This window comes from Lissotriton vulgaris, chromosome 8 (assembly GCF_964263255.1).
Source record: "Lissotriton vulgaris chromosome 8, aLisVul1.2, whole genome shotgun sequence".
Taxonomy (NCBI): domain Eukaryota; kingdom Metazoa; phylum Chordata; class Amphibia; order Caudata; family Salamandridae; genus Lissotriton; species Lissotriton vulgaris.
In genome coordinates this window covers 603,754,398-603,771,868 of record NC_141696.1, presented here as the reverse complement: position 1 = coordinate 603,771,868, position 17,471 = coordinate 603,754,398, and the positions used below count along the sequence as shown (strand labels likewise).

Genomic DNA, 17,471 nt, shown 5'->3' with positions numbered 1-17,471 from the left:
GGGTAGTGGGATGGTGGGAGGTAGACTGGGCTGTGAGGAGAGAAGGTCTTTGATTGCGTGGATGTCTTTTTTGATTTGTAAAATTTCCTCCTTGACTTGTTGGAGTGTGGATAAGGTCAAGTCAGGAGGGTTGATGAGGTGTTCCGCGGTGCTAATGGGTGGGATGGTATTCAAGGTGTGGACGTGTTTGTGGGCGAGGGGTGTGAGTGGTGAAGGTGAGGCAGGCGGAGGGTGGGAAGCATAGATAGTGACTTCAGTGGGAGGCGGTACAGGTGAGTAGAAGAGTGAGTGAAGGTTGAAGACAGTGGGGGAGACAGGAGGGTAGTGAGGGCTAGGAATAGGAGGTGGGAGAGAGGGGGGTGATAGGGTAAGTGAGGAGGTATGTTCTGTATCTTGTGTTGGGAGGGGGATGACGTTATGAGTGGGAGTGGGGAGGGAGCGGGGAAGGGAGAGGTGTCTGCCATGGGGTGGTTGGGTGGATAAACTCCGAGTGATGGTGTGTGCAGATGTAGGCGTGTTGTGGGTGGGAGTTGTTGTGTCGGGTGTGAGAGACACGTGGGTGGGAGTGGAGAGAGAGATGGGGAGGGAGAGGTGTCTGTCGAGGGGGAGATGGGAGGGGGTGAATAAACTTTGGGCGGTGGCTTGTTCTAATGGTGGAGTGTTGTGGGTGGGGGATGGTCTGTCCGAGGGGAGAGGGATGGAGGGGGTGTGTGTGGGGATAAGAAGTGTCATGTTGGAGGGGCTACTAGTATGTGCGGTGGGGATATTCGTGACTGTCCTTGGGGAGTGGCGTGCGTTAACAGCGGGTGGGCCATTTACTGGGGTACTGGTGGTAGAGGTGTAGTAGGTGGTGGCTACGAGGTCAGGGGGGATAGTGCTGGCGGACTTCTGGGTTCGGGTCCGCAGTTTGGAGAGGTGCTCTTTGAACTTGGGGAACAGGTTGTCTAGTAGTTCCAGGTTCTTGTCCGTGGCTTGGATCAGGACAATCCCGGTATTATAGATTGTAATGGTAGACCTGCCAGGGAAGAGGTGGGAAGGTGTGATGGTGAGAGTTGAGCCATGGGTTGTTTTCTTGGTGATGGAGACTGTGAGTAGAGATAGGAAAGTTTTTCTCCATTGGGCTCTGCGTGAGGTGTGGAAGATGAAATCAGTATTCAGGGCTCCATTGCCTGATGAGAAGTAGGTGTCAGCAAAGGGTGTTTCCGGGTGCGCCCTCAAGAAGTTGTGTTTGAAACGTTTAGTGGCACTTTTGGAGAGAGGGGTGGAGGGGTAGTTAATTCTAAAAGTGTGCTTGCCGTTGAGCTCCATTTTAGAGAGGCTGTGGTGTTAGGTGTCTGAACTAGGGCGATAGTACACGCTGTCAGCCGCTAGTTACAGGGCCAAGGAGGACACTAGTGAGTGAGCACAGATATAGGGGGTGGAAGTCAGTGTGATCCCCGAACAGCCAGTGCGTGGGAGCATCTTATCAGATGTACCCTATATACAAGGTAGCAGTCAGCTTACACCGTGTGACCAGCTATGCGAGGTAAGGCCTATTAGGTGGAGGCTAAGTTACATATCAGAATGTACAAGGTAGCAGCAATGTAGTCTAGGCTTAGAAAGTGGCTGGGCGCAGTTTGCCTGACAGAGAGAGTTGGATGAGGTAGTAATAATCAGTGCAATATCGTGACGTAGCTTACAATGAAAACCCAATAAGAAAATAAATAAATGCGGAGGCGGACAGCGAATGATGGGGATAAAGGTGAGATATGTGCAGCTTGCCGCATATAAAACACAGGCTAGAATAGAGCTAAACTACTAATGAGTTACTAAATCCCATAAATGTGCATACATATTGCAGTAATAACAGTATAGCACTACAATAAAAATACAATAAAATACAGGCTAGAATAGGGCTAAACTACTAATGAGTTACTAAGTCCCATAAATGTGCATATATATTGCAGCAATAACAATATAACACTAGAATATACGATGGCAGTGTGAAAGCAATGCATACAGTGTAGTAATCCAGTAATAAGACAATAAGATAAAATAAGATAAAATAAATCAAAAATCAAGAATCAACATTGACCTTAGTTAATAAACACGTTATATGAGGTAGCAATCTGTGCATTACAAATGACCAAAGTACAGGTATAAGTAAAATACTGCAATAAAAGGCAGACATTTTTCCATATATGAGGTAGCAATCTGTGCAATACAAAAAGTTCAAAATGCAAGTAGAAGTATAGTACTGCAGTAACCGGCAGCCATTCTTACCAGAGAAGGTGTAGATACATAATAGAGCAAAGTATTCGGTAAAAAGTTCAAACAATTCATATAGCGCCTGTTACTCCTGATGGGGTGTTGAAGCACTTTTCTGGCGAGTAGCAGGCTACTCCGGAACCCATGAAGGATTAGTATTGAAAATTAGTAGAGTGAAATATGAAGTAATTTGAGTGGTGGATGACCACTTCCTGGGCATAACCCTGTCCCAGAAGTCCTAAGTATGCCATCACAAAGATGGTTACTTCTGAAAAATCGTGTCCACTTTAGTGTAGCCAACCTTAGGGGTGGTAACCTGGAGGCGGCACGCCTACCTGACTAGCTAATTTTTCCACCTGTCCAGGTGCCAAGGGGGTCCTGGACAAAGGGGGTTGCTTCCTCTCCTGTGAGGGAGCCAGACCCCCATTCCAAAGGCAGCAGCTTTTTGAAGCTTGCTGGCCTGGGAAGGCTGATCAGCAGGTCAGCCTGTGAGGGGGAGTGTAACACCCTCTTCCCAGACAGGCTTTTGTTCTGAAACTCTTGAGAACAAAGGCTCTCACCATAGGGAGTCAGAACAGTGTCTCTGGTGGCAGGCTGGCTGAAACCAGTCAGGGAGCACAAAAGAGTCTTATAGGTTTTCAGGGGATATGTCTAAGGTGTCCTTTGAGTGCATGTATTGCTAAATTCATCAATGGAATCAGTGTGGTTTTATCAGTAAGACATGTTTGATACCAAACATCCCTAGTTTCAGTGAAGCCATCATGTAGCTGGGGAACTTGTTCTCACCAGTGTCCAGCACATGTTTTAAAATTGCTTTCCTGTCCACTTGCACTGACAGTAATAGGACTGACCAGCACAGAGCCATATTTGCTCATGCAGGCATGCCCTCACATGTAATATTCCGCAATCTGCCATAGAGCTGTCAGGCCTGCTGTAGAGGTGAGTTACAAATATCACACGCTGTATTAGGGAGCACGGCACACAGGGATGTGTGACATGTTGTGTTTTCACTTTTGTCCACACCAAGACACGCAGCCTGCAATGCCAGCCTTGTATGCGCTTGGTGAGGGGTCCCTTCAGGTGGCACAATTTGTGCTGCTACCCTTAGGCATCCTCTTTAGTATAGCAGGGCCTAGGCACCAGGGGTACCACTTATTAGGAACTTACAAAGGGTGTTAAAGGTTTTGTCAATTGGGAAAACAATTGTACAGTTTTAGGAAAAGAACACGGGTTCGGGGACCTGGTTAGCAGGAACCCAGTATACTTCAGTCAAATAAAACTGCATCAAATACGAGGCAAAAAGTGTGGGGGGTGGAGGGGTACTGCAACAAGACCCCAACTTCCTACACCCAGTATTTATTTCACTGATAAACGCTAGTTACGTTGTAGTATAAAACCTGTACCTGCACCTCCGACAATGTCACAAGAGCACAGACCAATATCAGACATGCAGAAGAACCTGTGCCTACAGCAAAGTTGCACTGAGCCCTGGGCACTTCTTGAACCATAACTCAAAGATAATGATTAAATATTGTATATTTTTTAATTTTCTACCAAGTAGGACCCGATAATTACAACAAGGAAGGTTTTTTCGTTACCATACTCTACCTTTCCACTTCTTTTTAACAATACGTCGCAATTTCTGACATTCTTGTTGTGTCGTGAGCACAGACGTGTATCAGTCTGCCTGAGATAGCTCATATATACAATTGACATATCTATTTATGAAGCAGTTCACTTCACTTCACTGTGATTTTGACCACAAGGCAGTTGATTGGCACAAACAATTGCTTCCTAGCAGAGCACACAAGTACCAATTTGGCAATTATGATATAATCAATACTATTTTCTTTTGATCTCTTGATTGTAGTTTTCATTACAGGGCACATCTACAGTAAACACAGCCACATTCTGTAGACCAATGTTTGTAAGCATTTATTTCATAGATATTTTTCACATATTTCTTCCTTCATTTAATGGCTGAGTGACTCAACACAATGGTCCCAAAGGAAGTCACACACCTCACTGTAGTGTCTTTAAGATCGACAGACACATGTGGACCCTTTTTTAAGATTATGGGGTTGAAGTTTCATTCCTCTTAGTTTTATTCTACTCTTTGGAGATACAAAATAAAGTATCAAGTTTGTCCCTTAGGAGGTAGTTTTACCTCACATACCCTATCCACTGAACTCTGCGTCACTCACCCACACTACAGCTCATGGAGGGGTCTCACTCTAAGAAGACAGCATGCTAAGTGCCCCCTTTCCACACAGCGGAGTGAGTTGTAGCCCACATCATAAATCTCCCCCTCCAATGTAAGTGGGTGTTCAGACCGTGTGCGTTCTTGCATTTTGATTTGTAATGTGGAAGAGAGGCACAGCTATTCTCTGAACACTTCCTTGTGACCCCCTGGGAGTTCAGCAATAGCAACGTAACCATATTATCCCCAATGGAGGTCTCCCCTGCCACCATGCAACTTCTCGTAAGCTGATTTCAAACATATGCTATAGAGCTGCACCTTTCTAGAACAGTATTAGCATGGCATTCGTGATCACTGTAGTTGCCCAATATTGTCCCCCAAACACCTGGCAGGAAAGCGCTCCGAGACTTTTTAAGCGCATTTAAAGGCTAATAAGGTGGCTGCTCGCTTTATAGACTTGGCTTTACTGCTGGCCAAACGTGCAAATTTAAATGGCAAGCACAATTTTCCCCTAGCATTACTTCATGGCGACTTTCCCTAATCAGATGGGCTAAAGCAGAATTTGAGGCCCTGCGAAAGGAGGCAGCCAGAGTACTCAGTAAACACAGCATATTTATGGAACAGGACACTAAACTGTTCCAACGTCAAAACCTTGGCAAAGATCTCTCGCCTCGCTCCCTACAGATATATACCTCAATAAGAAGGCAATGGAATCTAAATGCTGGCCGTGTCATTTCCGGCATTCATTTTTATTTGTTATACTTGCGTGACTGTGTCACAATGTAGAATGTGCAGTGTTGTTCTGCTGTGTCTATAGGTTCCTCCCTCTTTCCTTCCCCATATCCTGAATCATTGGCTAGATTTGCATAACAAATTTGCAGCATTTCCTTGTAAAATGCTTCCCCATGGTGCTCACAGTTAGTTGGTTGTCATTGTTCCATGGTCTACACAAATGTAATATATTACTATTACCTTCAGACTCACTTTGATAAAACTGTAATGGATAACTGTATTTTCAACTAAATTGAGATTTTGTACAAGTGCATAGTTAAAATTATTGGAGAGCTTTATTCCAATAGAACAACTGCACTACATATTTAGGGCTATAACAGTATATACAAGAGAGGTTTTTCTACTGACATATTTAAACAAAAAAATCTAATAAAAGCATTTGAAAAAAAGTCAGGTTGGAAACAAGAAACGAAAGAATCAAGAAAACACTGGCCTACCTACCTACAGGCAGAGCTGGAAAAAAGTTGTTTACATTATTAATGTTCCATCAAAATAACAATCGTACCTGCAAAAAATGTGCAAGGACCATATTCATGTACATATCTTCTTCTTCTCTGCCACTTCCCATGAAACACAGGTGCTCCCCACCAGCTATGGAGCCAGACTCTATGGACTGCTTTTGTGCTTCTAACAGTGATTTCACAGACAATGCAAATTCTCCTGGATTCTGAAGCATCTAAAGAACAAATGTAAAAACAAGTGTCATTAATAGAGCCACTTACAAATCATTTGCATCGTCTACAATGCTCCTTTATATTAAGGTAATCCTAAGGAAATCTATGATAACGACCCGAAAAAGAACCCACATTGTTTTTTAAGTAAACAAAACACAACGTATACACTAAGCAAACACCATAAGAAAATTATTTAACAACGACTGATGATACAAGGCAGTAAAAAGCAGCTCTTTTCAAGCTGCAGTCAATTATGAAGAGCCTAGTCAGCAGGCTGCTGGTAAAAATGTTGCAATGTTCTATGATGGTTCACTTTAGTTAACAGGTAGGCTTCTTGCAGTCATTACACATTTACAAGTAGTCAAGGCGAGTGTCCATGATGCCAATGGCATGGAAAAAGGATCCAGGCTTGTGGTATCTGGTAAGTAAGACTGGACTGTGACATATGGGTGGTACAATTCTAGGCCAATGGTCATACCTAGGTATCTGTGGCACTCCGAGAATTACCACTTAAATACAAATATACATTAGAAACGTTGTTATGTGAGGCACTGAGCGCACCATGTTAAGGTTGAATAGGTAAACCCTGTGAGACAATGCAATGAGTGCAATAATACAGGATTTCTATTTTAAGAAATGTATATTGTTGTCAGAAGTCTTTGGGTGTTTAAATGTTGAAGCAAGCAGCTGTGAGCAACTTCCTTCTTTAATTCTGAACAGTAAGTTTTACCAACAAGCCATTTGGCATAACTAGTTATGGAATCCAAAAGTGCTTTGACTTAACGCACACATGACCTCACAAAAAATACATGCAAATAATACTTTTTAATGAAACTATCCAGTTTCCTGAAGGAAATATATTTATGCCTGATGAAACAAAGGGCTTCCCCATTTTGAGCCTTTGGGAAAGTATATTAGTACGCATGGACGTTAATCTTTCATTTACTGATTGCAATTTGGTGGAAATGTGACCAATTTTGAGGCAGGGGCGTAACACAGGCCCCCGCAGCCCCCGCATTGCGGGGGGGCCCTCACGCTACAGGGGGCCCCTCTGCGGCCATGCAGCACTTACAACTATGCACATCCGTCTGGGATGTGAATTACATAACTTACGTAAGTTACGCTCGCCCAGCCTTGCCGTCGGTAATTAAATGATGCGTGGGCTGCGTCTGCGTGGTCCCCACCATTAGGGTGGAGCATAGGGTTGGCTGGTCATTGTCAATGCGCATGCGCTTTGCGCACTTAAATGTGCGTGTGAGGTGCGATGGCTCAGAGAGACCGTGCGGCCATACTGTAATTACTGGTAACCCCTGGATAACCTGGACCAGTCTTCTGCTGAGCCTGCCACTGGAGCTGCCGGTGAGTCTGTCACAGAAGTCTCTGAGGGTGGGGGGGGGGCACTGGCTGGCAGCATTTCTGGACATGCCAGTCGCATGCATCACAGGGCCAGGCTGGCATAGAATGTAATATAGGCCCCGCAGGCCCCATCAGCGCTGAGCGCAGTAGTTGTAGCGTGGATGGGTGCCCCATTTGCCTCATAACAGTCCTGACCTGTTAACCTCTTTTACTGGAACAGCTTCATTGTATTGTGATTTCAAAAGTCCACCCCCGCTAAAAATGTTTCCTCCGTTAAAGTGTGTTGGGGCTGGAGACAAGGAAGGGCCGGGGGTGACAATTAAGGGGAGCTGAGATCTGCTTCTGACCCAGGTAAAGAATGTAGGCCCTAGTTTCTAATTATACGATGCATCATTCCTAAGAATACAAAAATTGCTCTTTAATTAGGTCGGGCCATGTATCACTTGCTTGACTTATCAAGACCGCAATTGCATTTTACTGCCTGCTCTTTTCTCACACGAAGTCACAACCCAGTGACATCCCTGGCAAAATCTTTCGTGGCAACATCCCCCTCAGGTCGTGTGTCATTCCCAAAGACACTGTAATTTGCCTTTTAAACGGCTCATCGAAATCTGCGCATTTCTCCCACCAGGCCCTTGTTTAGTTAAACTTGGGAAGAGAACATTGCTGGGGAGAAAGCTCTGTGGGTTGATGCATATGCTGCTGGTATTGAAACCAGATTTTTAATTTGACGGATAGCAGCATAAGAACGATCAGGTTAAATAAATATAGCATTTTTTGTTTATAGTGCTACGAAGCAACAATACTCCGCCAACAAGTGCAACTGAACATTGAATTAATGAATGAATATTAACATAAACTCCTTCATTAGGAAAAGAAATAAGGGACATACCCCATAGTGCAAGATAAAATGACACAAAAGTGATACGAGCCAGCCAAAATAAATGATGTTTATAGGAATTATATGCACTTTAAAGAAGCTGCTTTGTTTTCTCTATAATATGTTACATATAGAAGTTAAACAGTACAGAACTAAAATATCTTGTAAAATTATATATCGAATATAAAATTACCGCGTTTAATTATCTTCTGGAAATAAACATTCTGGTTTTAGAACCTCTCTGAGCTCCATTGCAGGGCATGCTCAAAGCAAGGAGCCCTCCGTTGGAAAGGACTTGTTCCTAGTTTGTTATTCCAGTTAAGAACACAAATGTCTCTCACATACACATGGGAACCTTCTACTAAAGGCACCACTCACGTGGATCCAACTCAACTTTTCTTCCACTCCCCGAGTGGGCAGCTCTCTGTAACCTGCCCCGATGACTGCAGGGTGGTTCTGTTGCACGCTCTCGCTGACAATCGTCCTTACTGAAATGGTGGACGATCAGCAAACCTCTGAGGGCATCCTTATTAAACGAGGCATCGCACATGGCCTAGTGCAAACATATGTCTCTGAGCTGTGGTATTTCTCTATCCAAAGACAAGTGCTGCTGTATCCACCGCAAAGCTCCTGGAAACGAATGGCGTTTACACCTGGAGGTGGTGCTAGATCTTACAAGAATGGGAAGAACCTTTGCTTGATCTATTGGCCACCGCTGAGAACTTAGATCAGCACTTCTGTGCGTTGGAATTTCCAAATCAGCTTTTGCTCTGCGACACATTTGTTTGGAGTGGAACATAGGACTCTTGTATGCTTTCCCCCAATACTACTCCTGCCCCGGGTCCTTAAGAAGATTACAACCAACTGTGCCCAAGTCTTCCTAGTGGCTCTGGGGGCATAACACAGGCCCCGCAGTACAGGGTCGTGGTCGCGCTGCCCTTAGCACTACACACATCCATGTGAATTACATAACTTACGTTACGCTCGCCGTCGGTAATTAAAAAATGCGCGTCTGCGCGGTACTCACCATTAGGGTGGGGCTGGTCATTGTCATGCGCATGCCGCTTTGAGCAATTAAAAATGCATGTGAGGTGTGATGGCTCAGAGAGACCGTGCAGCCATAATTTAATTACTGCTAGCCCCTGGCTAACCTTGCCCAGTCTTCTGCCGCCGACTTGACCTGCCACTGGAGCAGCATGCCAGGTCTCAGGTGAGTCTGTCAGAGGAGTCGCCGAGCGTAGGGTGGGGTGGGCAGCATACCGGACATGCCAGTCACATGCATCATGGGGCAGGCGTAGAACGTAATATAGGCCCCACAGCCCCCATGTTCCAGCCTCCAAGGTCCCTATCAGCGCAGTAGTTGTAGCGCGCATGGGTGTACCAGTTGCCTCAAAACAGCCCTGACCTCATAAAATAAATGGTGTGCTTCTGAGCCTCTCAATAGGGAAGATGGGTTGCCCCTCTCCTCTCTCCTGTTTACCAGCCCAGAATTATTGTCTTTGTTTGTAGCACATTCCGATGACCAAGTTATAGATAGAGCCACGCAACTATAAGGACAGCAATTACATGTTAGGTTGCGTTATTTATGTTAATATACTATATTCTATGGAAAATATGGCCCACAGCCCAAATGTTATGTCTGTGCTTAGTTAGATGTAAGCAAAATGTTCTATTTAATGTCTTGTGTTGGAAGTTTGTGTGTGTTCCATGCCATTGAAAAGTGCTTTTCGGGGGCCACATTGCAGCCAGCTGTATAGTATATCTGCGCTGTGTGAGGTTTGTCCAGTGCATTCAGTTCAATTCTTGCATGTGTTTTATACTACTTACAATGCTCTTGGGAGCTGCGTGCCACCCAGCTATATAGTATTTCTGAGCTATGTGCCATATAAGCTCTACCCAGTGTGCGCCATTGCATGTCTGCGTGTGATGTACATTATTGAAAAGTGTTGTTGGGTGCTACAATGCACCATAACAGTCAGTCAGCTGTACGCTCAACATACCTTTGTAAACTGGTTACAGTTGCTTAGTATTTTTCTGGTTCCAGTGCCCCCTGCGCTCCCACTCTACCTATACCCTGCATTTGAAATTTACATTTACTGCTGTAGTGTGAGAATGCATTTCATGAAAAGGAATATAAAGTAGGGTTGCCAAAAGAAAAATGTCAGCCATGTGTTGTTTAAAGAGCCTGGAGTCTTGGCACTAAATAGGGTTATACATAAATAAGTATGTATTCATTTGTAATGTGACTTTTCTGACTTTGTTCCCTTTAATGATCAGTCATGAATGTCATCATTCAGGCAGCTCTAGAACACAATTAAAAGTGTTTTCTATTTATATCTACAGTTCAAAGTATGCACAGATAAGTGCTGAAAATATGGTTTTAGGTGACTGCTTATTCTTGCCCAGTCTGGGACATCCAAATAATGAGCTGGCCATCCTAATCATAAGACTGGAAGTTTGTTGAATGGTTAGCACATTATTTATTTCCTACACCTTTAATCCCTGATTAATAGCAATAGTTTAACTTTTATATGAAACCCTACGCCGCCGTCAATAACTTGCTGAGTTACTTCAAGTGTCTGGGAATGCACTCTGCATTAAGACAACTCAATTCTCATTCTCGCCCTTCACTTTTACGCTCACCCTGCACTCTCCGCAATCACAATGCACTCACTAAACACCATGCACTCCCACCATTCACCCGCTCACCCTGTACTCAGTGATCCCTCTGCACTCACAATGCACTTGCGCTATTCACCCTGTACCTCACCCTGCAGTCACATGAGCACACTACTCACCCTGCACTCATGTGACACTTCACTCACCTGTCCCTCTCACTGTTCAATCTGCAATCTCACTCACACAAGGCCAACACTAACCATGGTATCTCTTTCGTCCCACTCTGTACTTACATCTGCACCTAAATTAATATGGTCACCTCACTCACCCTGCAGTCACTCCTCTTACCCTACTCTCACACTGTCACATCACTCACTGTGCACTCCCATGGGCATTTCTCCCACCCACAAAGGGCAGGGGGTCAATGTGCCTGCTAAAAAGAACGTGTGAGTAAACTATAAGTAGCACTAAAAAAAAATGTTTGTAAGAAAGGTGCTATAGAGAGATGAGGTGCATTGTTGGTTAGTGGTAGTGGGGAATTCATGGAGGAGGAAATGGGGGTTGCAAAAAAGACTGTTCCACCGTGTGTGACCAGTACTATTGCCAGGCCTGGCTGGGAGTAGAAGCCATCCTCCCCCCGAAGTTTGGGTCTAGTTATGCCCCTGGTTTCAATCCCCTAGCCAATGTATGACTTTCGTTCTCGCTTCTCTGATTTGTTGTATGAGGCTTAGCTTGATGATGGCCACTGGGGAAGCAAGAGGCTTAGGTTGATGATGGCCACTGGGGAAGCAAGGGGCAAAGCCAATCTATGAATGGGCAGAGGTGTGCAACCCCCAGTGCTTTACCCATTTGTTCTCCATAGTATAGATATGTTTCCATCTATGGGCATTACATGGTACTTCCCGCATTTTAAACCATGAGTGAAAGCTCACGGAGTTGAATGTTTGTATTTTGTATTTTGTATTTCCGGTTTATATAGCGCCAACTCACCGGCAGGTCTCAAGGTGCTTTTGACCAAAAAGACACAACAACTTACTCAGCAGGATGACCAGAGGGGGGCACGCTTAGGCTGAACTCAAAGCCTCTCTGAATAGGATTGTTTTCAGGGACTTCCTGAAACGAAGGAGATTTCCTTCTTTACGGAGGGACTCAGGTAGTTTGTTCCATATTTTGGGAATATGGACTTTAATTTTCTTTTTAAGCATACTGCTATGCTAATACAGAATTGTCAATCATGTTGAAAATAACAAGTTGCTCGAGTCGAAAATTTATATTTTTTGTAGGCAACAGTGTGTATAATGTGAAGGCACAAAAGTCTCTTACTCTTCTCAGTACTGATGTTAATTATTTACCGAATGTGCAATATCCATCTACATTGTTGAAGATCAGGGATTCGTCTTCACAATAACCTCTCTGTGGAAAAAAGATAACATAACGAACCCCTTAATATAGTTTGCTTTAGTCCCTTCTAAAATTCTATTGCATTCATTGGCAAAAGAGAAAGGAAGGTGACCTGAATCTTACTTTTTCCTTTAACAACTAACAGCGTTATCAATATCATCTCCAGATTTACTCTGAATATCCTAAAACACTTCAATATATACTTGCTCAGATGGAGAACTGTCATATGGGAGAGGAGTGTATTAAAAAAAACATGTTTACACATATTTTAAAAGAAAACGTATAACTAGCTACTATTTGTTAGCAATCATGTGTCGCTTGTGCAGTTTTGGATGCTTCTTACTAAAATGTACATGCATTTGGTATTCCAAGTTGCGATCCAACATGAGGAGCTGCAAGACATCTTTTCAAATTTTTTAGGTGTGTGGGTTTTGGTGCTACTTTGCCTGCAGGACTGTCTCTGGCTACCCTATTACTTGCATTTACATGCCCACCACTTCGTGATGGGCTGCTATCTTCCCTCAGACTTCCTTTCACGTACAGTAAATTCTCAGCTCCTGTTCCATGCCAGGGCCCAGACCTGATTCTAAGTGCTCTGCCACTTGTCATGTTTGTCGAGCCATATCCTTCGCCTCTTGCAAGGACCTCCTTTACTCTCCCCAGGTCACAACTGCTGCCTCAGAAACTGCCATTACTGCATGGGAGATTGTTGCATCCATTAAAGGCAGATGCTATCCAGAGGTGTTTTAAGGCATGGGCAAAGTGGGCTCCGGCCCAGGGCCCCAGACTTTCAGGGGGCCGCCTGATAAAACCAGCTTTGTTCTGCAGAGTCTTGCCCTGATGACATCAAATGATTCTTAAACAGATTTTTTTTTAAATTTCACTTACCTTTGCTTTATTTCATTATTGGTGATACTTGTGTCTATTACAGACATTTTGTAGAGGAATGTTTTGTTTCATGCAACATCTATAAAATAGTTTCTTTTAGATCAAATCAGGACCTCACACATATGAGAAATGGGAGGGTGTCACAGAGATTATTTGCAGTAATATTAGAGAGCAGCTGCTGTTACAATATTGAAAACACACATCACTATCCCTGAATATTACATTTAAACACATTTAGAATTTGGACTAGTGTGTCTGTGACACTTTCTGTGACCCTTGACAGTCGCTAGTGTGTGGCATGCAGATAATTCCTATTTCTCTTGAATTTCACAGGCGTTATATCTTGTGTACTTCTCATGCATATTGTCGGTTGAGTCTATGAAGTTGCAGGTTTGGGTTTGTCTTTCAAATTTTCACGTTCACATTATAGTCCAATATTGTTAATTCTAATTCAGAACCTTCATAGTTTTTTGTTCTTCAGAGGCAGTTCCTGAGACAATAGGATCACTCCTTGAAATTGTTCCGATTGCTGCCTCGGTTAAATAATCTGCTTTTGACAGTATTGTTACAAATGGCGTAGCTTATATGTTAAGAGTTTTTGCCAATATCTCAATAGAATTTTGAGCAAGACAATATAGAGGCATTTCATTGATTGTTGGAGGTTTCAAATAAAGAAATACCAGATTTTTGGGCGGTGGGGCACAGTGGTAGATGGGGGGGCCGGACCTTAGGTGGGGGCCCCCCTCCATGTGCTTTGCAGGGGGGCCCCCTCAAGTATCGTTACGCCACTGTTTTGAGGCACTGCGTGGAACTCTTTGCAAACACTTAACTGTAGGAAATTTGAAGTGCAACATTTTGTTGAGCAGCTTAATTTAAACAGTGCACTGGACAATCGGCCAGTCAGTCAGTATAGTTTATTATGGTCCAATATAAATATTTTACTGAGGACACATACCTTTACGAAAATTCAGTAGTCCCCAGATTAAACCAGATCTAAAACCTAAAACGAGTAAACGTCTTCTAATGGTTGTGTATTTATTCAAGATATGGTCACATCCCAGCACCAGTCATAAAGACAACACAAGATCTTATTAAGGGGTTTTGTAGCTTATTAGTGTACTGATTAAGGTAAGCACCTAGAATCGGTTCTCTCCTTTCTAGGAAACATCCTTGAAAATTCAGATCAAACCCTGGATGTCCAAATTGGCATTCTAAAATTCCTAGTAGAAGAGAAAAGAAAGAAGGAGTCCTTAAAAATAATAGAAAATCAAACAAAGGATACTATTGATCAAAAGGAAAACGACTATAAACAAAGTAATCGACACTCCTCTACTCAGACATCAGAAGAAGATCTCATAGAAACTCATAAAAGGATAAAAACGGAATCTACTAACAATTCAATAATTTATTCTCTGAAAAGATTATTCAGAGAAAGACGCAAAAGAATCAAAAGCAATTCCCAATTTTTAACAAACAAATGAAAAAGGATTCACATGATAAAGACTTAGTAAAGGAAGATGAAGATTCTTGTACAAAAACTAAGTCAGAACCCCCAGTAGTAGAAATTACAATTGATCAAACCAAGGAAACAGAGGAAAAGGGAAAAAATAAAAGGAAGAAAAAACCTCTCAGAAGGATCCAAAAAAAGAAAAACCGCAAACTTAAATTCCAAAAAATCAATATACCCCAAAGAGATCTACAGGAGAAAAATGACGAGAAAAGTATACCATATATGAGTAAAAAAGGAGAATCTCCCAAAGGATTATGCACAGATATAAAGCCAGAACTGAACCCAAGGGCGGACGAATATCTCCCAACTAAGATAGTCAATAAGACAAGACACGAAAGTATTGATGTCAATAGAACTAACATGAAGGACAACGCAAGCAGTGCAAATATACAGTCAAATGCACTTCAATTTGAAGAACTATTCCCCACAGATAATACACCACTTAATAGAGGCAGGATACTCAATCTCCTGCAAAATATAAAGCCTCTTCAACTTTTGACTAGCCGGGAAATTAATCTAGTGACTCTCCCCAAAAGTGGTCAAAATAAAATTGCAATAGTTTCCTTTTGGTCTCCCGTAATACCTGGGATTATACTTAGGGAAAAAGAAACAATACACAGATTTGGATATGACGTAATTGAGAAGGTTGAGTCCAAAGGAAATACAAACTATAAAACCGTAAACAACAATAGGCAGCGAATCCCTAATTCTTATCCAAACAATGGTCCCAGATCTTCATTGATGCCTGAAAACTTGGGGGCTAGCAATTTTAGAGATTTGAGACAGGGAGAAGCGATCCTGAAAATTCGTTTAAACAAAGGAGAAAGGGAAGTTTGGTACCTGGATACAAACGAGAACAAAGTTACCGATATTGAATCCGAGAAGTCGTGGACATGGCTGCCGGGGATGCTGAACTGCAGCAAAAGTACTAACCAACTGAAGATTTCTGTTTAACCAAGGTCTAAAGCTTATATCGTGGAATGTTGCAGGGAGCACAACTAATAAAATGAAGGAAGTTCTAAAAAACCAACCTGAAATTTTAACCTTACAAGAAACTTGGGCAACAGAACCCTTTTCACAAAAAGGGTACTACGTCTACAACATACCTGCAAAAGCTACTAATCGGGGCCATGCCAAAGGAGGTTTGGCTATTCTAATGAGAGAGGATTGTACTTGGGAACAAGAGATAGTTGAGACCAACAGCGATAATTTGCAATGCATCAAATTTTTTCTAAAAACCGATAACATGAGTCCCCAAAGAGCAATGTTGCTTTTCAACATATATGCCCCTCCAGGAAAAAAGTATGACATGCTATGTGAAGACATCTTGGAAATCATTAAACAAACAATAGAAGCCCATATGTTTCCTCTTTTTATGATTATGGGCGATTTCAATGGGAAAATTTCTAATTCAGAAATAAAAAAGTGGGGAAGAATTTTCGAAGAGGAAAGCCTGGAACCTCATACTCCCCAATTCCCCAGAGACATCCGCTCAAATAAAAGAGGGAAAATAATGTTATCTGCACTATTTAATATAAATGGGGTAATTTTGAATGGGAACATTGAAGGAGACATCCCGGCATCATATACAAGACAGGGAAACGGGAGTCCATCGATAATAGATTATATCATCTGTGACAAAGATCTATATGAAACCATTTCCCATCTTCACTCCAACTTCTCATCAGACAGCGATCACGCCATGATGCAATTACGAACCAATTGGTCGGCTCAGTCTGCAACAAAAGGACAGATGATTCTTTGTAGAAATGAAACTCTGGTAAACAGCAACCAGAGACGTATCTTCTGGAATTCATCTTTTATGGGCAAAATAGCAACACTGGTTCAGCAAAAACACTTCTTAAAGAATCAGCACTCAGAAGACCCTATAGAAAATTTTGAGAGTATGCTTACCGAATTAAAAGAGGCACTAATAAAAATGAATCTCCAAGGAAATGCTGGTAATAAGATGAAGAAAAGCTCAAAAAAAATCTGGAACTCTCAGATAAGGAAAAAACTAAATAAACTGATACGTGTTCAATATTTACATTCTTCTCCTACTAAAAAGAAAGAAATAAACAAACTGAAAAACCAGCTGAGAAGAGAAAAAATAAGTAAGAAAAAAACTATTCAAGATCGAAACTGGGTCGATTTACAAATCGCTGCAAAAGAACCAAACCAGAGAACTTATTGGTCACTAATAGCTAAACTAACAGGAACAAAAAAGAAATTACTAGCAGTACCGGTTCCTCCAAAACAGTGGGAAATCTATCTGACAGATCTCTATAAATCAAATATGGTCAAATTTGAAGAAAACTATACAGATAATGCAAAGGAGAAACAAAAACCATTAATTCCTAAAACAACAAATATAATGGTAGAAACTCACATTCGAAGGGCAAGAAGCACAGGTGCCTTTGGCCCCGACCAAATTCCTATCAAGGTCTTGCAGATGAACCCAAAGGAATGGAGTCTTTTGTTAACCCCACTATTCAATTATATCTTGACCACTGGAACAGTACCAAAATCGTGTCAGGGGAGCATTATTATCCCCATTCATAAAAAAGGTTGTAAAACGGTAGCAGGAAATTACCGTCAAATAGCTCTGATGGATGCGTCCGGAAATTTTTTTGCAGCTGAAGTTTTATTGCAATTAAAAAACTGGGCTTTTTCGCTGGGACTGATACCAATGTTCCAGGCTGGATTCAGGACGAAGCACTCTGTTACGGACAACATTGCAATTATTCAGGTTATTCTCGATAAATATGTGACACAAAGAAAACAGACGATCTATATGGCTTTTATAGATTATTCGACCGCATTCGATCGTGTCGATCGACCTACTTTATGGAGTAAACTGAGGGGTTTTGGAATCAATGAACATCTGCTACAGGTAATAATAAG

The 17,471-nt window shown here is 42.4% G+C and overlaps 1 protein-coding gene across 6 annotated transcripts in view; it reads right to left on the bottom strand.

Annotated features, from left to right (window-relative positions):
- The window catches only part of TBC1D23 (TBC1 domain family member 23), a 714,314-nt gene that overhangs the window by 403,924 nt on the left and 292,919 nt on the right, over nucleotides 1–17,471 (bottom strand). For all 6 annotated transcript variants that reach the window (XM_086934466.1, XM_086934463.1, XM_086934462.1 and 3 more), the window contains exon 11: nucleotides 5,745–5,915. In XM_086934466.1, coding sequence (XP_086790592.1) covers nucleotides 5,745–5,915 — 171 coding nt within the window. The remainder of the gene's footprint in view (nucleotides 1–5,744; nucleotides 5,916–17,471) is intronic.